The 25,202-nt window shown below is 40.4% G+C and overlaps 1 protein-coding gene across 1 annotated transcript; it reads left to right on the forward strand.

Annotated features, from left to right (window-relative positions):
• Positions 1–1,139: 1,139 nt before the first annotated feature.
• On the forward strand, positions 1,140–16,451 carry LOC149322607 (keratin, type II cytoskeletal 8-like). The gene is made up of 11 exons (XM_089508616.1): positions 1,140–1,428; positions 1,474–1,589; positions 1,704–2,102; positions 4,783–4,994; positions 7,173–7,233; positions 8,148–8,243; positions 10,650–10,814; positions 12,111–12,236; positions 13,652–13,872; positions 15,735–15,763; positions 15,886–16,451. The coding sequence occupies exons 1-11, from the start codon at positions 1,140–1,142 to the stop codon at positions 16,449–16,451; spliced, it is 2,280 nt and encodes a 759-aa protein (XP_089364742.1).
• Positions 16,452–25,202: the final 8,751 nt, after the last annotated feature.

Genomic DNA, 25,202 nt, shown 5'->3' on the forward strand with positions numbered 1-25,202 from the left:
AATGCCTGAGGCCTCTAACAAAATGCCCATGAAGGCTTATGGTATAATAAATGTATTAGCCTTGCAGGTGCTGCAGAACTCTGTTGTTTTTTCTACAGCTGACTGAAAAGGCTCTTCCTATAAAAATATTTTTGTCTCTTTACGTCATTCCCACCTGAGTCAGCATCCTTTCTTCTGCTGTGGCTGTTTCTAATAAATTGTGGAGTGTGTCTGAGACACATTAACAATCTACTCAATTATTTCCAACAGCTTAGGGGGACAGACAATTACAATTGCCTCCTCCATTTATCTGCTTCTAGATTGTTCGTTTCATGAGATGGTTGAATGGAAGATAGATAGATAGATAGATAGATAGATAGATAGATATGCATATACAAAGCATCCCTGTGAAATTTTACTGATTTCCTCAAAACAATTTGGGTCAATGAGAAACTTCAAAATTTGTTTGAATATTCCCTCTTGGCAGTGTCAAACTAGGATTCTGTAGAATTCCACTAGTATTCTTTTATTGGGTTTTTCCTTTCCATTACCTTTTTTGCTTGAGGAGCTGCAAAATGTGCAAAACTTGCTCTGAAAGTTAGAACAAAATTTTAGCGGCACCCCTAAATGCAATCTCCTCTGTTTCTAGGTCCATGCGTCAAGGCAGAAAATAAATAAATAAACCACACAGCCTTGCACCTTCAAAACAATGGTACATTCCCTGACATAATTAAAAATTAAATGGGATGAATCTGTGAGTGAAACTCACCCATAAACAAGCCACTTGAAGTATTTGTCTGAATGATAATTACATGTTGTGAAGAAGCAGATTAATTAAAGTAAAACATAAAAACTTCTGAGAGTGAAGCTTGCAAGCAAAGCAAGTTTTTTTTTAATTTCACACTGCTCCATGCATGATAAGTATTTGCTTTGGAGCATAGGTTGTGCTAAAGAAACCATTTCTAGCTGCTAGGCAAACCAAACCCATGCTGTTTCATTTCATTTTTTTGCAGCTTATGCAGCTCTTGAGCCATATATAAGAGAGACACTCCTGGTTTCAAATCAAAGGATTTCCCCCTCTTTCTTTCATCCTTTGCTCTTCCCTCATTCCCTTGCTTCATTAATACAGCTTGCTTACCTCCCCCTGCAAAAAACCTACCATGAACATACAGTGCTTTCCTGGACGAAGGAACTTCTCCTCTGCTTCTGTCATTGGTAGCCTAGGTGGTGGTCAAGGCAGATGTATCCCTGTGTGCCAGCCAATTGGAAGACCATATGGGGCTGGTGGCTACTCCAGCATGAGCCTTAATAACATTGGAGGTAGAAATCAACGAATCGCTTGTGGTCAGCCATATGGAGGGCAAATCTATGGTGGCACTGGTGGCCAAGGGCAAATCTATGGTGGAATGGGTGGTCAAGGAATAGGAGGCATGGGTGGCCAAGGTATAAGTCTGCCTGGACAGGCTGTAAGTGGCATTGTTGGTCAAGTTGTAGGCATGCCTGGTCAAGGTATAGGTATTGGTGGTCAATGCATAGGGAATCAAGGTATAAATATGGTTGGACAAGGTATAGGTCTGCCTAGTCAAGGTATAGGTATTGGGAGTCACTGTATAGGAAACCAAGGACTGCCTGGTCAAGGGGGCATAGGGATTGGGGGGCAATGCATTGGAAATCAAGGGATAGGGATCAGTGCTCAAAGTATTGGGGGTCACTGTATAGGAAACCAAGGCCTGCCTGGCCAAGGGGGCATAGGTATTGGAGGTCAATACATTGGTAATCAAGGGATTGGGATCAGTGGTCAAGGTATAGGTGCACCTGGTCAAGGTGTAGGTGTGCCTGTCCAAGTTATAGGTGTTGGGAATCAAGGTGCTGGTGGTGTGAACTACAGTGGATTTGGAGGAGGTTATGGTGGGCCTCAGTGCCAGGGAGGTTTTGCTGCTCGGATTGGAAGTGTGGCTGGTGGCGGTGGTGGCAGAGCTGAAGGGATACGAGGGGTCTGTATTGATGAACGCCTCTTGAAGCCGCTTTCCGTTGGAGTGGATCCAGAAGAGCAAAAAGCACGCACCCATGAGAAAGAGGAAATGAAGACCTTGAACAACCAGTTTGCTTGCTTCATTGATAAGGTAAAAGCATGGGCAGACATTTTCCTCTCTTTCCTCTCAGTTTTAAAATGAAGATAAGATACACATGTATAGTGTAGTCCTGACCAACTTTAGGTATAGTTATCGCCTAAACTCACTTTACACCTTTCTTTTGACATTTGTTTCTCTCTAAAGTTGAAGGCTTTCATGGCTGGGATCCATAGTTTTTTGTGGGTTTTTCAGGCTATGTGGCCATGTTCTAGAAGAGTTTATTCCTGATGTTTCACCTTCATCTGTGGCTGACATCTTCAGATAGCCTGAAAAAACAAAAACAAAAAATTAATTTGTTACTCTGTTCCCTAGTCCTGAAGGTGAACATCAATCATTTCAATCACTTTCTTTTCGTTGCTTAATATTGCTTTACTTCTCAAAAGCCTTTCTTTGAACATAGAAATATGTTCCATGTCTGTGAGCCACGCAGCAACTACCTGCACATGCAGCCACAATTACATTAATAACAAGCATAGTATGGAAAACAAACATGATACTGCTTAATATAGATATATTCATATGTGCAGATGTGCAACCTCTGCCTAAATATGTCACAGCACTTGTGTCAATAAATTATTACATATAACAGAACGTATTTGGGATCTGTCCTTGTGTAGTTACTGATAAGACTTCCAGGATGCCTAAAGATTTTAGAATAGCAGACAATGAGTTGATGAAAAGGGATGTAAATCTGTACTTATTCTTGTTACTGTGCATGAGAACAACAAAAACTACTTTTTTTCTCTCCCTGCAGGATAATATTATAAAATGTTTTGTACATTTTTGATTTTTTTTAAAAAAAAAATTCTGATGTTTTTGCACAAATTTTACAAGGGATTTTTTTTTAATTTATTTTTTCAAAGAAACAAAAGGAATACGCAAAACCCCAGTGTTTTGCATGAGAAACAATATTGTTTTGCTGTTGCTGCTGCTGATACTGGAGGATAATGTTTTTTAAGGGAAGGGTTGCTTTTTGTTTTTCCTCTCAGAATGGGACAAACAATCTTGTACTTATTAACAATTTTCCCACAGTGTGTCTTGATATGTAGAACATAAGAAAAGTTCTCACTTTAAAATAAGAAAACTTGAAAATATTCTTTACATCACTGCTCATGACCACTGTCAGTGTCAGCTTTGGGGAAAACATGGAATATACATATATGATACCTTGAATCCCTACAACCTAAATAGAAAATTAAATTAACCCATAGAATAGGTTAGAAACAACCAAACTTGATTTTTCCTGACTTTTCTCTTCTATGCTGAGATTCTTCTCATGGATTTCATACGGAAAGTCTGAAGCATTATGTGTTGTGTAAATTATTTTTGTAAGGAAAAAAATAGCATTTAAAATAAACTAAATCTCATCATTTTAGACCTTGTAGTATCAGAAGCCTTAAATGACTAGTTCCTTTACTGAAACATGAGAAGGGCTATCTTTACATTTGCAAGGAGGTGTGTGTACAGAGTTGTCTCTCCAGTTTAAGGCAACAAGGAAGTCTGACAAAAAGTAGCTGAGGGCCAATGGACCTCTGTATCAGGAGGACCATTAACTTTATGATTTTTTCTGGTCTTCAGTGTCTAACTCACAAAGCTCTGGAAATGTTGGGAATATCTATTTTATTTTATTTATAGCCACCTTTTTCCTGGCATTAGGCCCAAGACAGCTTACAAAAATACTAAAAAAAGAAAAGAAACAGCTAAAAATCTGCTAGAAGTTTTTCTTTAAATATATGCTGTTGCAAAAGTCTTCTTTTTAATATCTATTCCAACTGAATAACAGCAATGGAGTACCTCCTATAACTTCTGTTCTTGATCTCTGTTTGAATGGCTTGTTCATTTCCAGCATGGAATAGCAGATACTTTTGTGCAATCACAAAACTAAAAATCCCAGGATTCTATAGGATAGAGCCATGGCAGTTAAAATGGTGTCAAACTGCATTATTTCTACAGTGTAGATGTACCCATAATGTGCAAAATGGCTATTATATACTTGAAAATTTGAAACATGTTTCAGAGTGCTGCAGACTGAGGCAGGATACAAACCGCCATATAGTACGTATAGGATACGTACTATGGTTAGGAAGGGGCGGTGCTTCCGCACCCCCCTAACCCTAGTACGTATCCTATACGTACAAGATGGCGGCGCCCCTTCCACATGGGCGTCGCCATCTTTACGTACTGGACGCATAGCGTCCAGATGTGTCGCGTCCTTTGTGACGTAGTGAGTGAGCCCCTGGCGCCTCGCTACGTCGCAAACACGACTCCAAAAGAAGCTCCATTTTGGAGCTTCTTTTTTGCTCCGCGTGGGAGCCGCGAGGTTTGGCTGCTGCAACTCCCGCACGGAGCAAGCGGCGGCGGCGGGGAAGCGCCACAAAGCGGCGGTTTGTATCCCGCCTGAGTTAAAGAAATAATAGCACTTGTCACACTTGAATTGTGATGTTATTTGGGTGGCCAGATGCAAAAAAAGGATAGGTCTCATGCACTTTTAATAAATAGGTTGGCACAAGCTATGTCTGTTAAAATTCTTGGCTTATGCATGTATTAAAGGAGCAAAAGCAATGTCTCCTTTTGCTCAAGTCCTACACAAGCTATAAGGTACAGTAAGAAATGTTTATGAGCAGAGTCTGCCAATAGTGGAAAGTGTGACTGAGCACCATGTTCTTCTCAGGTTCGATCCCTGGAGCAGCAGAACAAAGTGCTTGCTACCAAGTGGGAGCTCCTGAGCCAATGTGTCCAACCTGCAAAGAAGAACCTTGAAGGCTATTATGAGAATTTCATTGCCACCCTGAAGAAGCAGCTGGAGTGCCTTTTAAGTGAAAGGGGGAAACTGGAACATGAGCAGAAGAATATGCAGGAGTTGGTTGAAGAGCACAGGTCCAAGTGAGTAAACCCAGTTTGGTAAATGGATGCCTGGAAATCTTCATATTCCACCATTCTACTTTTAATTGAAACACGTTTGCATCTGTCCTAATTTCTTCTATGCACAAATCTGTCCAGCTGTTTTCCAAGATAGGATCATGCAGTATCTGAAGGTGCATTTATTTTTACCACAATAGCCAAAGACTATATGGACACAATATACAGATTTTTAGAAGTGAAAAATGTGGTATGTAAGAGTCATTACTTATTAGCATGTCTAATAGGTCTCTGTTGACTCTTTTCCTTAAAAGAGAGTTCTGGGGCTTCGAATGAGGGTACATCTGCAATTTGACACCACTTTACCTGGCATGGCTCCATCCTACAAAATCCTGGAATATGTAGTTTTGTAAAGCACCAGCATGTTTTTGGCAGAAAAGGCTAAAGAACTTGTAAAATTGCATAGGATGACACTACGGCATTTAAAGTGGTGTAAACTGCATAATTTCTATGGTGTAGATATAACCTCACTTTATAGTGTTGCCAGGCTTTCAAACTAGCAATATGGAACAGTTAAAATTTATGGTATGTGGAAACATTTCTGTCTTTATGAAGAGTCCACACTTTAAAATATGACATTTTTGGGGATCCCATTCAATCTGCATAAAAGGAAAAGCTTTCCACCATCAAATACAGGACATCCCTAATAAGAGATACCTGCCAGCCATGCAAGGATCAAGCTTTGTGGCCTTCAAATAAGGGACATGTTTTATAATAAGGGACACCTGGCAACCCAAGTTTACTACCATAGTTTCATCTTCTCTGTTGCTGTTTAGTAGTTCTTACCTAGTACAGTGGTACCTCGGGATACGAAATACCCAGGTTACAAAATTTTCGGGATATGAAAAAATCCCATAGGGAATTATTGTTCCGGGTTACGAATGTTTTTTCGGGTTACGAAAAAACTTTTGGTGCTTTTTTCGGCTTTTTCGCACGGAATCGCAGCTTTTCCCCATTAGCGCCTATGGGTTTTTCGGCTTACGAAGCCTTTCGGGTTATGAAAGCGGCCGCGGAACGAATTACTTTCGTAACCCGAGGCACCACTGTATTCATACACCCTGAAGTGTTTCTTGAAATTGTTCTGTGAAGCATTGTACAATGCTAAATATAACAATTACAGGTTTTTGCAATCTCCCTCCCTCTGTTTCCACTCAGCCATTTTGCACAACAAAAATCTTTGCACAAGTCTGGCTATTGTGGCTATTTTGGCAGGTTTGCTGTTTTTGCCCAAGAATTTTTGTGTATATCCCCCCCCCCCCAAAAAAAAAACCCCACAATTTTATATTGTACTTTTACACACATACACATTATAACTCATGCATATTGAACAATAAACACATATTAAAGTAAATCACAATATTATAAGAAAATTAAAGAAGAAAAAGGTTTATACAAAACTTTACAAAACTGTGTGCAATTTTTATCGTGCACAGAAAACAGAAATCTTGCAAAAATGCACATGACTGTCTGGATACAGTGGCATTTGCACAACGCTCCACAATTCACAAACCCATTATTTTGTCTAGAAAATGAATAACTATGAATATTCTTTCTAGCCCTAGCAATTTTAAAATACTAGGGGATTAAGACAGTATAAATAATTAGCAAAGAAAAATAGATTGCTACATCCTTTTTTTCTTATTCCACCACATGGTTGAGTCTCTGTGGATACCACAATCTGTAGATGCTCAAGCCCCATTAAATACAAAGAACTAATAAAATGTTGTCCTGTATATAATGACAAAATCAAGGTTTACACACACAAACACACACATTTTCAAGTTGTGGATGGTTGAATCCATGGATAAAGAATCTATGGATACGGAGGGCCAACTGTACACTACTTCTTCATTGCATTATCATCTTCTTTTAATCATCATCATTTCAAGAATGTCCCCTTAGAAAAAATGGTCCAAATAACCTCCAGTGTTTTAGAAGTAACAGATTATTATTAATTATATATTTTTTAAAAAACTCAATATTACCAGTTACTTGAAAAGGGGGAAATTTTCTACCCTCATGACTATTCAATGCAGTGTGCTCCTGACAATGTTACTTGGAGTTTGATGAGTCTATACTTTCCTTCTGACAGCAAGACCAAATTCCCAATTTCCCTCCTCACTTTCTCTCTCTCTCTAACAGATATGAAGATGAAGTCAATCGCCGCACATCAGCAGAGAATGAGTTTGTGGTGCTCAAAAAGGTAAAACATTTTGTTCCAGGAAAGAACTATCATTACCACACAGAGCAAGAATATGGGTAATATCTTAGCTTTCCCATCCACTCTAGAAGACCTTATAGATAAGGCAGCAACCTGTAACACATTTCAGTGAGTAAATTACATGTAACTCTACTTCTGAACAAATAGAAATTTTGCAAAACCTCTAATTGTCTTGGTTTGGTAAGCATAGCCCCAGTGAACCCTTTACTGTCCCACTCTCAGTTTGGCTCTTCTCCTCCACTTTCCCCCTTTGACCTCAACTTACTTCAGTTGCTTTAAAGTGAGGTCAAAGTGCAAAAGTAGTCTGCACTCAATTAATCCAACAGGAAGGCCCTTCATAAATTCCAGGGTTTATCTGCTTAAAATAGTAGTTTTTCTCATTAATAACTTTTCTCTTCTTGTCTAAACTAGATGTATCCCAGTTTTCGCCTGCAACTAGAAGAATATTTTTTTAAAAAAAATTGTGTGTGAAGCCCATGGAAGTTACTTGTGTGAAGGCACACTACTTTCTATTTCATAAAACGATGAGAACATAAACCGAAAATGGCTGGGTGCCATGTGTACCTGCAAGATCTCACTTGAAATCTTGTGGATTTTTGGTCCCATATGACTTCTCTCAAGATCTGGCATGAGATTTATGCCAGATCTCATACAAAGTCTTGCAATGGCCACAGAAGCCCCGGCACCAGTCCAAGCAATGCCCGGAACAACAGCACTTTTCCGGGCAGCATCAGGATAAGTCTTTCCAGACAGGAAGGATGGGTTCAAGATATTTAAAATACCCTACTTTTATTTTATTTTATTTTCATTTTATTTAATTAAAACACGAATAACAAATAAGGACACAAAAAATACCCTACTTTTAAAAGCCCCTCTGTCTTTCTTTCTTTCTACAGGATGTTGACTGTGTGTTCCTCACTAAAGAAGAACTGGAATCTAAAGTGGATGTTCTGGCACAGGAGCTGGAAGTCCTGAGATGTGTCTTTGGAGAGGTAAGAGGGTATCTCATATAAACCATGTCAAGGACTTGTCTGAATACAAACAGGAAACAGAGAAACTATCTACTAGGAATGAGAGGCCAACACTTTTTCAACCTTAAGAGTTGCATCTAGTGTTGGCATATATGCACACAAACACAACACTTCTACCCCAAAATCTCACATACATGCAATCCAGCAAATCACTTAGGCTATGGATGAGTTCCCACCAGTTTTGGGACAGTTCAGAAGAAGCATTTGAGGGCTTCATGTGGTGCATTCCTATACAATAAGATTTTGTACAATATGAGACTTGGGTGTGCAGTTGCATCCCACAATTGCCATATGGTCTTGTTTGATGGCTCTGTGGCAAGCCACCATTTCAGTAGTACTTATCTCTGAACTGTGGAAGTGAGTAATACTGAACATCTTGCCATGCAAGACAGCTCCATGATGATTAAGAGCAACTTTGAAGTGATTTTCTCATTGATTTAACTGGACTCCACAGTAGTACCAGACATGTACTACTAATGGTTGTAATGCAATACACTATGGAAGGCAGGGGGCATAAGAGAGTGCAAGAATGGGAATCTCCAGCATTAGGGCAAGATGTCCCCTTCCCCAAGACCAGTGTTCAGTGATTTCCCAACTTCTGTGCAATTTTTCTCCCACTTCTTAGAGATTGAAATACCTCTCCAAGATTTCCATTGTTAGCAATAGTAGCTATAAGCTAAACTGTGCTGAAATTTTTGGTTTCACCCTTTGGCCTTCCCTCTTCCCTCCTCCTGAGAGCTACTCTGAAACTGAATCTGGTCTTCAGACTGAAAGAGGGTCCCCTCCCTTAGGACAGAACATGTCTCTCTTCCCAAATTGAAGGAAGTTGGCAGACATTAAGGGAGATCCAGAACTGTCTTTATCACAGGATTGCCCAAGAAAATAGTTTTATAAACACAACAGAAGTAGTTGAGGAAAATATGTGACAACCATTGAGCTAGCAATCCAATTCTACAAAATAAGCTGTTTCAAATATCTGATAAATTTTTAAGGAATGGTTGGCTGGCTAGACACCAGGACATGCCAAGTTACAAGTATAGCTTTTTCTTGTTGTTGCTGCTGCTGTGTATCTTCAAGTCATTTCCACCTTATAGAGATCATAAGGTGAACCTATCATGGGTTTTTGTATTTTTGTTGGAAGTTTCTTCAGAGAGAGTTTGCCATTGTCATTCTCTGAAGCTGAGATTGTATGACGTGCCCAAGGTCACCAGTGAGTTTCCAAGGCTGGGCGGGGGGGGGGGATTTCCACCCTGCTCGCCAAAGTCATAGGCCTGTTACAGACTGCCAAAATAAAGCTGCTTCGGGTCTCTTTGGAGGTATGCTATTTAAATGATGCATGGGTCCTAAGAGTCCAGAGGTCGCGCCAAAGCCACACTCCATTCCTAAGCACTGGAGTGCAACTTTGGTGCAGCTTCCGGATTCTTAGGATGCATGCATCATTTAAATAGCATACCTCCAAAGAGACCCGAAGCAGCTTTATTTTGGCAGTCTGTAACAGGCCATAGTTTAATAATTTAACATAGTTTAACATTCTTACAACTACACCACGCTGGTATGGCAGTCAACAGAAAATAGGACAAGTAATATATACCTTTGGAAAGGAATGGAGGCAATTGCATTTTGGGAAACTACTACTGTAATCTATAGAAAGTATTCCATTGATATTGCAATCTCTAATCGTGTGATCTAACCAAAGTTTGGAAACTTCCCAAAACTCCCCAGCTACAATGACCGGATGGGGATTGGAATTAAACCCTCATCCTAATATGTGTCTGAAGTTATTTGATAGAAACATGTATTTCGATGGATCATTAAAAACCTATAATTATTTTATATCAAGAGTTATTTGGAGAGAACTATTAGACACAGGTCTGGGCATAACATAGGCAGGAAGACCTCCAAATGCAATGGTTGCTGTGGTTTTGGGTCTACGTTCAGAAAAATTATACTCCTTGGTGCAGGCTCTCTCTTGTCGCTCTTTTCTTCCTTTCTACCAAGTGAGTGGTAGGTGGTGAGAAAAGATTACAAGGGAGAGGTAGAACAAGCTGAGAAATAGGGTGGGTAAAGTATTCTGAAATATATGAGAGATGCCACCAGATGGCAATGCATGTGGGGAACCTCTACCATGACAAAGCCACTGGTTGTTATCCTCATGGCTAAAAACAAATCATCATCATCATCATCATCATCATCATCATCATCATCATCATCATCCTTCTTCCTCCTCCTCCTCCTCCTCCTTTTTTCCGCCAAACTGGGATTCAAAGCGGCTTACAGCCTAAAAGCACAGTACAATTAAACAATTACAAAAGATGCAAAAGGTGATGATGCGTAACCTTACAAAGATATTTGTTTTGTGTTCTTCAGGAGTTAACTGAACTGGAGAGTCAGATCTTTGACACTTCAGTGGTTCTGAAAATGGACAATACACGAGACCTAGATATGGACCTCATCCTTAAGAATGTAGAATGCTGGTATCAGAATATTGCTCATGCCAGCAAACAAGAAGCTGAAGCCTTTTACCACAACAAGGTGAGCATTTATTTGGGAGAATGCCAGATTTGATTCACATGTGGAACTTTTCCAGATGGATAGCACAAAAAGAATATAGTGGCTCCTTATTTATTTGCTTCATCTGCTTTGAAGTAGGTCTGTAGGTCTTCACTTCTCAAAGGTTGCAATCAGTAATTTCAGGCTATTTTCTTCCTGTGGTGTAAGGTAGTTTTCAAAGGCTAGGCACAATTTAGGACCTATTCTGCACAAAATTCACATGTGGTTTTGTGCAGAAAAAAAGCATTTTCTGAACAAGAAAAAGCACTTTCTCCATGCAGAATAATATTTCTACAAAGAAACATTAATTCCCACACAGAAAATGCAATTTTCTATGCATATCTATTGTGTGTGAATTTTAAACAGAACAAATTCCCAATTTGTTTTATTTTCTTCAGAGAAAATTTTCTGCACAAGTATTAATATTTATTTTATATTTTGCCTTCTGTTTTAAGTACCACTTAATTCAGATAATAAAATACAAGATATAATACAAGTCTATAATCCAATCATAAACAGTACCCTATTAAAATGACTTTCTGCAATATTGAAATCATCTTAAAAGACAAAAACCTCATCTAAATAAAACGTTTTTTTCATTTCCTAGTAGAAGGATATAAAGATGGAAATATCTCATTATGTACGTCTATGCAAATGCAGGTATTCAGAATCCAAAAATATCAGAAACCCAGAACACCTCTAGCCCCAAGCATTTCAGAAAAGGGAGTCTGAACCTGTATGTTATGTTACGTTGTTATGACATTCAGTGAAATTGTCTATGGTTACTCAGAAGAAAGTCCCAATGTATGCAGTGGGATTTTACTACCAGAAAGTGTTATGGGCTTTAACTAATAACAAAGAGATGGGACTATGGGATGATCTAAGCCTGTTTATTTAGAAATGTGCCCTTCTGAATTCAAGTGAGCTTATTCCCCTGAATGTGAACTCTTAGGACTGCACATTAATTTTGTCTAATGAAAGCCATTACCATTGTCCTTAGATATAATTTATACTGTCAATATACCAGAAATAACGATTAAAAATTCAGTTCAATTGATGTGAATGTGTCACTAGAATCCACTAGAATATATATGAATACTCTTATCAGTTGATAGACCCTTTCAGACTTTTATTTTCATAGAAAAGCATGATAAGAAGTTAAGAACTGATTTTGCAAACTTTGTTCAAAAGGTGAACACTACATGCTCAAGCAGTGGTGGGGTTGTTGATTGTGATTCACGTTAAAAATGGTAGGATCATTGTTGTCCCATTCATTAGATTGCGGAAATTCAGAATAACCGAAGCAAATTCAACGAAGAACTTAAATGCAACCAGCATGAGATTACTGAACTCAACAGAGTAATCCAAAGACTTCAGACTGATCTTGGAAATGCAAAGAAGCAGGTAGGGCACTAAATTTTGCTTCCCTGATTTCTCACTTGCCCTGGATGGTCTTGGCCACTTGCAGAGGCAGTACTGCTGGTCACAAGATAGACAAAGATCTGGTGCCATCATTCTAATCAATGTGGGAAGAGGGCATATATGTGCCGCCAAAACAAATGTGCTGGACTTTGCTCACCCTTGTGCTGGTAGGTGGGTGCTTTAATATGGTTTAAATGTTTTGATTGTTTACTTTTGGTTGAAGTTTTCTATCTTGTGGATTTTTAACATTATGTGTGTGTGTGTGTGGGGGGGTTAATTTGTTGTAAGCCACTTTGAGTTCCAAACTCAAGTCACCCAAAGTATTGAGGGAGGCACTCAAGAGAACAACAAACTAATAGGCTGCTGGTGCTGCTACCCTTAGCATCAATGCCTGAGGCAGAGGCCTCTCATGGCTAGCATAATGCAGAAAGACATATTTCAAGGAAGTCAAGGTGGCTGTTATCCCAAATGGAAAATGTGCAGCTTCCTGCTACTTTTCTACCACAATTTGCCTGAGGGTGCATCTACACTGTAGAAATAATGCAGTTTGTTTAATACTACTTTAACTGCCATGGCTGTATCCTACAGAATCCTGGGATTTCTAGTTTTGTGAGGCACCAGCACTCTTTGGCAGACAAGGCTAAAGACCATGCAAAATTATAAATTCATAAGCTGAGCTACAACAGTTACAATGGTGTTAAAATGCATTATTTCAATCGCTTCTTGGCCTTTTGGCTAAGATCAAGTGTAAAATGCATTATTTCTACACTGTAGATACGCCATAAGTTTAGATCTCGTGCTGTGGTTTTCCTTGCTGGTGGTGGCATGGGTGGAATTTACAATCCAACTGGCATGGGAGCTCACAGTAGCCACCAGTACTCTTCCCTTTTAGGCTAAAGAACACACTCACTGGTCCCACATGTACTTTCTTCCCATTTCTATTCTAAGGACTTTATCACACAGAAAAAATCAAGATTTTAAATAGCCGATTATCTCATGCAAAATGTGATATCGCACTTAAGATTTTCAGACACATTGCTATTAAAGAGGCAATAAACAGCAACAAATATTTTTGGGGGATTTCCCAGTGACTGATTTGTTGCTGTTTATTGTCTCTTTATTGCCTCTTTAATAGCGCCACTGTGTGAAACTCTTAAATGCGGCATCACATTTTGCACAGGATAATCAGCTGTTTAAACCCTGATTTTGCCCTATTTCCCCTGTGTGATAAAGCCCTATGTCGTGTCATCACTATTCAGGAAGAAAAGGAGCACCAAGAAGCATCAAGTCAGAAAAGAAAACGTCCCCATTAATACTGCAGGGAAACACACAGTTGTCACTTTGCCTTGTTTTTAAGCTCTGCTTCATTTGATGATTCCTCTTGCCCTTCTTCCCAGGTTTCCAGTCTGCAGTCAGCAATTTGTGATTCTGAGCAGCGTGGAGACATTGCTCTAAAAGATGCCCGGAATAAGCATTCGGAAATGCAGACTGCTTATCAGCAGTCAAAAGATAAATTGGCAACCTTGCTCCGTGATTACCAGGACCTGCTCAATACCAAGATGGCCCTGGACATTGAGATTGCTACGTACAAAATGATGCTTGAAGGAGAGGAAAACAGGTGGGACATACTTTTCAATACATGCCTATTTTTACATGCGCTGACACTGTAAAAGAAGCTAAAAAGGAGAAGGTGGCAGTCAGGACATTGCAGTGTACACCAAGATACTGAAGGGATGGTATGAGGAGCTGGTGTGGCATACTGGTTAAAATATTGGACTACAACTTGGATAACCTGGGGTCTCTTTCTATATAACTACACCACAAAGTTAGAGCACTTTGATATCTCTTTAATGCCTATGGCAATATCCTATGGAATGTTGGCGTTTGCAGCTGGTGAGTCTCTGGAGCTCCCCGGCAAAAAAGGCTCTTATCTACTGGGGTTTAGTTCCAAGACCTTCCTATGGATACCAAAACGGTAGATGTTCAAGTCCTTTTAAATACAATGGTATAGTAAAATGGTGTCCCTTGTATAAAATGGCACAACTAAGGTTTGCTTTTTAGTGTGTGTGTAATATTTTCAAGACGTGGATGGTTGAATACATGAATTAAAAAAAATCTGGATATAGAGGGTTGACTGTACAGAATTGGCTACTGAATACAGAATCTAGTGCTCTGAGAAATTTCTTCTTGACATTTCTAGCTCTTATGACTGTGAAGATAGGTTTGAAATATGTGCATACTCACCTGTCAAATCTCAGAAGCCAAAGGAAGACTTCAGGTGCATCTACACTGTAGAAATCACACAGCTGGGCACCACTTTAACTGCCATGGCTTCATCCTACAGAATCCTAGGATTTGTAATTTTGTGAGGCACCAGCACTCTTTGGCAGAGAAGGTTAAAGACCTTGTAAAACTCCAGATCCTAGGTTTCCATGGGATTGAGCAACATCACTAAAGTGGTGTCAAACTGTATTATTTGTACAGTGTAGGTGCATCTTCAAGTGGTCATGGAGCAGGTCTTCAGAGTAAGTCTCTTCACTCACCTCCTTGCTCAAAGCTCCTTAGAAACTATTAAATATAAGCAGAATATATGGAGCATGCCATTTTTCTTAATGCAAATTTTTAGGGGACTTGCAAGTTGGCATGGGGGATGCCCAACAGCAATGTAAAACTAGGGCTTCAACTCTTAGGCACAAAGCACAATTGTTGTTGTTGTTGTTGTTATTTGTATCCTGCCTTTTATCAAAATTGGGACTCAAAGCAGCTTACAGTTTAAAAGCAGAGCGGAATTTAAAACTTAGAAAACTGACAGTTAAGTAGAATTAAACTATTACAATGTTAAAGTAGATTATTTGTTTAAAAATAGAATACAATTTAAAAAAAAATAAAAGCACTTAAAAACCATACACTTTAAAGCAGTACAACATCCCCAGGATGTTCTTTTTAAAAAAATTCTGTTCTAAAATACTTACACCAGGGGTAGGCAACCCTTTTGAGCCAGGGGCCGGGTTGCTGTCCCTCAGACAACTGGGGGGCCGAAGCCAAAAAATAAATAATTAAATATTTTTTTTAAAAAAATTAAATAAATAAATAAACCGGGACAAATGTAGGACAAAATTTTCTAATGGAGGGCACTTTTTAAATAAAAAATGGAGGACACACGGAAAAATTTGCTGATTTTTAAAAAAATGTTAAGATAAATGCATGTTTCTGAGGCTTCTATAGACAATTGCCCCACCATGCCCCTCGCGCGAGACGCCAAAGGCCCCGGTGGCAATCGGTGGCAGGACCGGGCTGGGGCCGGTTTCAAGGCCTTGCTGGGCCGCATCCGGCCCGCGGGCCGCAGGTTGCCTACCCCTGACTTACACCAAACACAAGAGATGACTCTTCAATAAATCATGACTTTTTAAAAAATAATAATATGTAAACCACATGCTGTTGTGAAATAATGAGTACATTTTGCTTTCATCTTCCCAATAGGATATGCACGGGGAACCCTGTCAGTGTCAGTGAGTATATGCAGCATGCTCTCTCTCTCTCTTTTAAATTAAGGGAGTTTGTTTTGTTTCTTCTGGATTTGCAGATGCACCATCAAAGTAACAAAAACTGTCTTTGTTCCTCTTCCTTTCAGCTATGGTCAGTGGAGGCTACCCAGTTGGTGAATGCGCTCCTGGCATTGGAGGTGGAGTGGCCTATGGTGGCGCTGTTGGGAGAGGCATAGAACATGGTGTTGGCACCTATGGTGGTGTGGGTGAAGGGTTCAGTTCTGGAAGTGCAGGATGTATCCACACAATGGGCCCCAGAACTTCTGCTGGTTCAGTAGGCATGGCATCAGGAGTCAGTTATGGAATTGGACATGGCGCTGGAGTCGGGGCTGGAGGAACAGGAGGCTATGCCTCCAGTGTTACTAGTAAGCATGTGGTTGGAGCAGGAGGAGGAAGGCATACCTCAGGCATCTCTGTTGATGGGAGCTGTGCAAGTGGGCACCATGGTGGGATCCATCATGCAGTAGGAGGAGCTGGAGGCAGTGGGGGTCACAATATTGGAGGCGCTGGAATTGGAGTGCATGCCTCTGGTCCTGGAGGGGCACATGTTGTTGGATCTGGTGGAGGCTTCTCAGGAGCCGTAAAAAGTGGGTCCCGAAGTGACATCAGAACTGTGCATGTTGGCTCCTCAGTCAGAAAAAGTGCTTTTTGAGGCCCAAATCCCAGGAGGAAAGAACTGTGCCAAGATTAGACTGCCTGAATAATTATACTGATGGCAGATCTTGGAGGGAAATTTACTTTTTTAGTCTACAACTCTCAGAATCCCCAAGCCAGCTCTCAGAATCCTCTAGTTGGGGGAAATCTTGGGGTTGTAATCCAGAAAGGTAATGTTCCTAAGCTTTGACTAGCTGGTAGCAGCCATGTACTTAAGAAATACTTACACCAAACATTTTAAGGCCACAACAGTGATTTCTTGTAGATTGCTGTGGCTTCACTTCAGTGGCTGGGTAGCTGTTTTTAGGAGTTATTTTGTCTTTTCAAGCACTCTCCCTCCACTGAAGATCCCTTTCCCTCCTTTTCCTTGGAGTTTCTTATATAGACTTAATTAGGACCCCAGCCCCCAATTAAGTCCCCAGTGCTCTAAAGTGCCTAGCAAAGCATTTCAGAAAGGGATGCAATACATTAACTGTCCAAGATGGGATTGCAAATAACATTTCTGTCTCTTCGTCTCTTTCCCTTTGCACTAGAAAGAAAATTTATATACATACATATTTTTCAATATAGTTGCATGCATGTTCACTTCACACTAGACTTGTAATAGATTAGGGAATGGGGAATTGACATGTTGAGCCCCAGATTTTTAGGAGCTTGGTTGAAATATCCACATTTTAGGTTCAGAATAAATTTGGGGGTGCAAAATGGCCATGTGTGGGGTGTATATCTGTAACTGTTCTACATATGTTGAGAAGACCCGAGTCTTAGACATTTAAAAAAAATCAATTGAAATCTAAATAGCCTACTGGGAATTTTCATATTTTTTTCTGTGAAATTCAGCTTTGGTTCTAGTTGCAATCAATTAAGCATCTGTATATGATTTACCCATGGTTCAAAGCATGCACTGCAATTCTAAAGAAAGGACTGAAAACAACTTGTGCCTACTGCATCTACATAGCTGTAACATCACTGTCTACACTTTGCTTTTTATTGAAAATTCCTGAACTACTTCTGTACTTCCAATAAACTGCATGCATGCACTCTAGTTCTGTCTTACATAAGTGTGTCTTAACCTCTTCTGCTTCTAGATTATTATTTAAAAAAGGTCAGTTGTAACAACAAAAAATGTTGGCATAGTTGTCTGTGCTCTGGAGATGCAGAAGAACAAGGTGGTATAGTTCTGAAGTGGTTAAATGAACTTTAAACTTAGATCGGCAACTTATTTCTCACTGCTGTCTATACACATTAAAAGGAATAACTGGCAAACAGAAAATTAGTACATACAGAGAAGGGCCTATTCCTGCTAAGCTAACTTTCTCTTTACCATGAGTCTTTATGTTTGTTTAGGATAAAGAGTGGTGAGAATTGTGATTGCTCTTAACACATGCCTTTTTAGTAATCTACCACTTCATTCTAGACCTCATTCTAGGTGTAACTAAGCCAGAATCAACCATAGGATCATTTCGTGTGATATTAGTGCTGGAATTGTTAGCTATTCCCCCCCACCCCCAGCTATTCTTCTGAAATTACATTTTGAAGCCAAGGACAAAAGCTGCTTCACATAGTCAAAATTATGCCTACACAATGTGGCCCCAGTTATCCTCAGTTATGTACTTGTCCCACAGTAGTTAAGAAGACCTCCTTTAGTCAATCCATGGATGCAATTGTAATGATTTAGCCGTGATTTCCAATATTGTCCCTGAGCTTTTATCCTTGTGATCACTATTACCATGTGGGAAACACAAGATGGAGGGGACGGTTGTACTCATATGCTTTCCACTGGAGCAACTGGTTGGTTGCTGTAGAAATAAAATGCTAGATTACATAGGCCTCCAATCTGCTCCAGTAGGACTCTTCTTATGGGCTTCTGTCCGTATATTCCTTCAGTTGTATCTGTCTGTGAACCATGTCACATTTTTAAATTCCTCTGTGAGTGTTTGTGTGGGGACTGGAAGGTGATTTTGAGCCTATAAAATAATCTGGAGGAAATATTTCTTCTGTGTTTTGAAAGCAGAGGACCTTTCATACCACACAATTAAGATTCTACACAACCAGGATTCTACAGGATGCAGCCATGGCAATTAAAGTGGAACCATTGTACTATAATTGTGTAGTGTGAAAGGGCCCCAGGGGAAGGTTGCTTTTAATTAAACATGATGCTGCCTCTTTGTGAGCATGTGGATGGCTTTGGGAGGGTTTGGGTTTTCTTTTTAATTTTATTTTAGATGGGTTATTGTGTGTGTGTGTGTGTGTGTGTGTGTGTGTGTGTGTGTATGTGTTTTCAAATGAGAGTATTTCAGAAAATTGAGGGTAAAGAAAGAGACAACAACAAAGACTGATCTCCACTGACAACACACAAGTACTTCCCAAGGTGACAACAGAAGCTGCCATTACAGACACCTAGTGATATAGTTGGGAAATGTTGAAGGAAGTGGGGGAAAAGATGATCACATTAGAAGTGGACTGACTCAGGCTGCATCTGTGCTGCGGAAATAATCCAGTTTGATACCACTTTAGTTTAACTGGCATGGCTCAGTGCTATGGAATTCGGAGAATCATAATTTGTTGTTACACCACAGCTCTCTGATAGATAAGACTAAATGTCTTGTCAGATTACAATGCCTAAAATTCCCTAACATTGGGACATGACAGCTAAAGTGGTGTCACACTGAATTATTTCTGCATTGTGGATAAAGCCTTAGTTAGGAAACCATGTTTTTGAGTTTGCAAGGCTTGAGCAGGGCTGGTAATAGCAGGGTCTCTCTTGGGTGTCCCTAATAGTCAAAGCCAGAAGTCAAAGCACATTGGATGGCACTTAAGAAGTAACAGAACGTGATCAGCCCTAGACAAAAGCAAAAACAGACTACAAATGGGAGAAAGCACCAGCTATGTAGCTTGCATAAAAAGTGGTTTGTCTGGCAATATGGTAGGAATTTATTTTATTTTATTTTATTTTACTTGTTTGCCCAGATAGGTTTGCATGCCAATAAAATAAATTTAAAAAACCATATTTAAAACAAATACAGAACATAATAAGAAGCTGCCATATCAGACAACTGTAGCTTTTTCAAACCAGACAATTATAACAGTATGATTTAACTTTAGTAGCCATGGTTCCATCTTTTGGAATCACATCCGAGAGCAATAGACTGGCTTAGATGGCACAGCAGAGGTTGCATGGAACACAGAGCCCCAGCTTCACAAGGCCACTTTATAGCTTTCTGCCTCCTTCAATCTGCTGCCTAAAGAAGCTGCACCTCTTTGTTTAATGGTAGGCCAGCCTGACATACATAGATATGGCTGGATTCTGGTGGTTAGTCACACTCATATTCCCCATAAGATCTCACAGAGGTTATACGGTGTATCATTTGTACATACACAAGATTTGTGTGAAATCAGAAATGTTGAGTTTTGTGCATACAACCCTACATCAACTATGTGGAAGGGCAGCATTCTACATTCATTGTGGGTTTTGTCTCATAAAACATGGAAACCAAAAGATGGTTATTAGAACAGCCATCTCTCCCCACCCCAAGCAAAGCCCCAAGGGATGATGCTAGTATTGATTTCCTTGGAGCTTTAGGTTGGCCCAAATCTTGACAGGTTGTTGTGTAAAAACAAAGAGTCTTGCATCATTTTAAAGGCTAACCTTTTTTATTGCACATGAACTTTGTGGACTACATAGCCCATGCCAGCAGCCCTATCATTTTAGAAGTGGTAGAGGAAATCCTTGCTTTCCTCATTTCAAAAATGTTAACCCTCCTTACCCTAAAATGACTAGAATCCTACCTTCTTCTGAAAAATAGTGCTAGTACGGAACACCAGTTTTCAAACACTCTTATGCCCCACCCTGAAACAAAAAGACAACTAGACCAAATATGCCTTTTAAATTTTTCTGTTCCAGAAGAGGTCTCAGCACTATCTTTTTAAAAAAACAACAACCCTTAATGTCCAGTGTTTCGGCTTCTGTGTTCCATTGTTCTAGAGCAGTATTTCCCAAAGTTGGCTGTACAGGTGTTTTGGATTTCAAATCCCAGAAGACCTTATTTACTTGGCCAAGTGTCAGGAATTCTGGTAGCTGAAGTATAAAGCATCTGGAGGACCAAACATTTAGAACCACTGTTCTAGAACATTGTAAGGGATTTGCACTATTTGTGAAAGAACAATTTTGAGCATACCAGCTTTCATATGCATAAACTTTACCCCCTCCTACCACCTTGTGGGGTAAGACTGTGGGGCAGTATATTAGTTGCCATTTTTCCAGGTTTGCACAGTGGTGGCAAAGGAAGGCAAGTAAAACTGCCCAATTCTGAACAGCCGGTCCTTTACTCCCTTTATGGCAATGCACCTATGCCCTTTTCCCTCTTGATGGTATCATTACATACACAGCACATTACAACAACTAGATTCTGGTCTAAGTTTCATCTAAATTAGGATTCTGCTTCTAACTGCAACCGCCTGCATTCAGGGAGAGCTGGAGGCAGTGTATGAAGATGATGGCTTTCACAGATTGTTTTCCTTTTCCAACTTGAACAGCCCCAGCTGTCCAAATTTGGCATGGACAGTCCTGTTTAACCCACTGTTGTCTTTTACTTTTTCAGCTGCTTTTAAAATGTCCCAGTTTCAACTCCTCCCACTTTCCCTCGTTGTCCTTGGATCTTAATTCAATTGCTGCAAACTGAGTTAACACTGCAAAAGTGGTTTGCACAGAGGAGAGGAAAGGGGAGGAGAGGGGGAGTGGCAGAATTTGGCCTTTCCAGGAGGTTTGAGCAAAAACAACATGCTGCAATCTCTTCTACCTTGTCTGATCTCCCTTAATACATTCTGCCATCTTGACCACACTCTGATGTTACTTACCACGTGTATCCCAATTTTCATCTGTGAAATGTCAGAGGTTATGAACTTCTTGTTGTCATACTAACTCTGCAAGTCCTAAATCAACAGCTACCAATTACACCTATTTCCGCACAGATGTGCCAGTTTGTTTTGAAGTAGAGTTTGAAAGAATAATGCATGTATTTGCTTAATGAATGTGTGCAAAGGACAACACGGGAAGAGCCATAGCTCAATGTTTTGTGAACTGAAGCTTCCATGCTCAATCCTTAGCATCTCCAGTTAGGCCTTGAAAAAATTATTCTGCTGGAAAAGACCCCCTGGCCATTCCTGTCTGGTGCCTTGGACCAAACTACATATTTGGTCTTGTTTTATTTTTTTAATTTCAGGATGGGACATATGAGTGTCTAAAAACTGAGTGCCAGCATGACTTTTTCAGAGCAGGGTAGGATTCTAGTCATTTTAGGGTGAGGAGAGTTACCATTTTGAAATGAGGTGAGCAAGGATTTCATCCTTTTTCTCTTCCACCACTACTAAAAGTATAGAGCTGCTGGCATGGGCTGTAGGAGCCCATAAAGTTTGAGTGCAATAAAAAGTGTTAGCCTTTAAAGTGATGCAAGACTCTTTGTTTTTCAAAAACAACTTGTCAACATTTGGGCCAACCGAAATCTCCAAGGAAAGCAACACTAGCATAATTCCTTGGGATATTGCTGGGTGCAGGGAGAGATGCCTATTTTATTAATCATCCCTTGGTACCTATGTTTTGTGAGACAACTGCTCCCAGGCAGCTTGTTCAGGAGTGAAGAAAGCTTCAGTCCAAAATATCAAGGGAAATTCAGGCTGGGGATTCTAGAGGCTTTCTGCATTTGAGCCTTTTGTGTAGTTCAGTGCCTAATGAGGCTGCAAGCTGATGATCCACATGACACACCACAAGCCCGTGAAGCTCCTTCATGAAGAACTATTGGCTCAGAACACAGTGGGATATGCACAATATGTGCCAATTAGCCTGTCTGCTATGCTTGTTAGCTTTTGTTCCTGTATCTGCTTTCTGACATTGGCCTTGCATTCTTCCAGTCTACCTAGCTAATTAAGTTTCAACATAGAACACACCGGAGTGTTCTAGAAGAAGAGTAGAAGCCTGTTCAGGAAATGGGCTGCACATTCCATGATTTGAGTTATGTACTTCATTACTGAACTGGGAGGACAGGAAAATAACATGTGGGAACATGTCATAAATCAGCTGAAAGGAAAATTCATTGACAACTTCGCTTCGTGCAGCTGCTCCATATGATTAGCTGTACTTGGAAGAAAATCCTTTGCTTGTTCTACCAGGTTTGGGTACTTATAATTATCCCATGAAATTACAGAGCTCATTGAACATGACTAACAACAAAACAACAACAAACTGAGGTTATACAAACATAAGAATATGTTAGGAAGTTTCTGATTAGGGGAATTTCTGGTTAGCTCAAATTGCTGAGAGGGAGGAGTAACAACGCTCTCACAAGACCGTGTCCCTTAGTGAATACCAAAGGACCAAATAATCCCTTAAGAGATGACGTGGAGACAGGCTTCTCCAATTAAAGTCCAAATATTTATTAAAAGGGGAACACACATACAGTAATGAGCACACACACACACACTAGAAACTTAATGAAAGTAAAGGTGGGAGAGTGGAAAAGATTGTGAGGCAGAACTACGGATGATACTCACTTTCGAAGGCTTCTCTGGGAATCCAGTGCTGAAGTGGATGATGGATGAGACATGACTGCTGGAATGTGGGGGGGGGGGAGTGTTGGCCGAGGAAGATAAAAATCAGAGTTCAGTCTGGCATGGAGCCAAACTGTATTCTGAAAGTAGCACACCTGAGTGGGCAAATCTAGGGATTCTTATAGGCGAAATCTAGCCTCTTTCGATGAGCTTAATGGGTTGGCCGAAGCCTAGACAAAGGTGTTTGATTGCCTGGGCTTTGTTAAGCTGAGGTGTAGGGTGGCCTGGTCTATGCAGTTGGGTCTGACACAATCAGGAAGACAAACAAGTAAATGGGTGGGTTGTTGATTTGATCACCGGCACATCAAGTGTGAAACTAAGAGCAAATAGTCAGCATTGTGTTAGTTTTGGAGGTGATGGCTCCCTGATTAGCAACTTTCAAGCTACTTTTGGGTAATTTCCATGTATATTATTTCTAAGGATCCTGCCTCCTTCTATGCAAGTTGCCTACCTGGTCTCCTCACTTTGGAGAAACGGTGGGTCCACTAGGAGGTCAGTTTGAAGTCAGAGTGAGCTCCACACACTCCAATTTTTTAAAAAATATATAGTTGTGCTAACAAATAGAAGATGCAGAATTAATTGTACCATATAAAATGGTTATGCTCATCTGTTGTTGTTGCCATTGTCGCCATTGTTTTCACTGGTGCTGTGTGCCTTTAAGTCATTTCCAACATATGGTGACGCTAAGGTAAAGCTGTCACAGGGTTTTCTCAGCAAGATTTGTTCAGAGGGGATTTTCTTTGCCTTCCTGAGAGAGTGTGATTTTCCCAAGGTCGCCCAATGGATTTCCATGGCTGAGTGGGGATTGGAACCCTGGTCTCCATAGTCATAGTCCAATGCTCAAACCACTACACCATGTTGGTTCTCATTTACAGAGACACCCTAATGCAAGAGCCAGCTTGGTGTAGAAGTGGTTTGAGCATTGGACATGGACACTGGAAGACCAGGGTTTGAATTCCCAGTCAGCCATGAAAACTCAATGGGTGAGCTTGGGCAAGTCACACAATCTCAGCCTCAAAGGAAGGCAAACGTAAACCCACTTAGAACAAATCTTGCCCAGAAAATCCTGTAACAGGGTTGCCTTAGGGTCCTCAAAAGTCAGAAACAACTGGAAGGCCCACAACATCAAGATGCAAGGCATTTCCCAAAGAGTAAGGAGGACAAAGCAAAAGTGAGCAGAAGCCTGAAAGGGTACCACTGTCATTGTCTCTGAGAGATCCTCCATCAGTCTCACCCCCCACTACTGTTGCTGTCCAGTAGCTATTTGGCACATTTAGCATGGCTTCCCAGCAAAAGCTTGTCTGACATGGGAGACCCGACCAGCAGCACCACTGCCATCAGCATAGCTCCCTTCCTCACTGAAACACATAATCCCACCAAGATGAAAAGACAGTGCCATTGGTGGGCTAGTTTTCCTTAGTCCCATTCTAACCACTATGGCATGCTAGCTCCCAAAAACAGTATTCCACAACCCATAGAAAAATATGGGTAAACTCTGTTGCACACATAGGGTATTTTCACACAGAGGCACATAGCATGCTGAAATCATTGGCTAAATGCTTCAGAAGCGTGGAGGTGTGGTAGTCAGTCGCAATTCTAAAGCATCACTGAAGCGCATCCCCTCGCCTCTCCCATAAAAGCATTCATGGAGCAGCCATTTCTTTAATAATGGAAGTTCCGTTATTAAAGAAATGGCTGCTGCACGAATGCTTTGTCACTGGGAGAGGCAGGGAATGCCTCAATGACGCTTCAGAAGTGCGACCAGCTACCACACCGCCATGCTTCTGAAGTGTTTAGCCAACGATTTCAGCGTGGTAAGCCGTGTGAAAGTATCCATAGTGTTCATATCATAGTTCCATCAAATGCATCACAACCACTGACCTTAATGGCTCAGCTTCTCTGAAACCCAGTAGCTGCTATTTTCCATATATAGCCTTACTTAGATCATCATTAGCGCCAATCAACCATTTGTAACAAGGACAACAAGGAAGACTAAACCACATTTCTCCATCTGAATCGTATCTTGAGTTCACTGAAGCTTTTTTAAAAAATGTTGATCTGAACATGGAGGAAGGGGGGCATGCTAGGCCTTCCCTCATTCCCTGTTGCTCTCTCCATGTATTACACTTGGAAGATCACAGGTTGT

Source organism: Sceloporus occidentalis, unplaced genomic scaffold (genome assembly GCF_023333645.1).
Source record: "Sceloporus occidentalis isolate IW3139 unplaced genomic scaffold, rSceOcc1.0.p SCAF_1, whole genome shotgun sequence".
In the NCBI taxonomy this organism is placed as follows: Eukaryota; Metazoa; Chordata; class Lepidosauria; order Squamata; family Phrynosomatidae; genus Sceloporus; species Sceloporus occidentalis.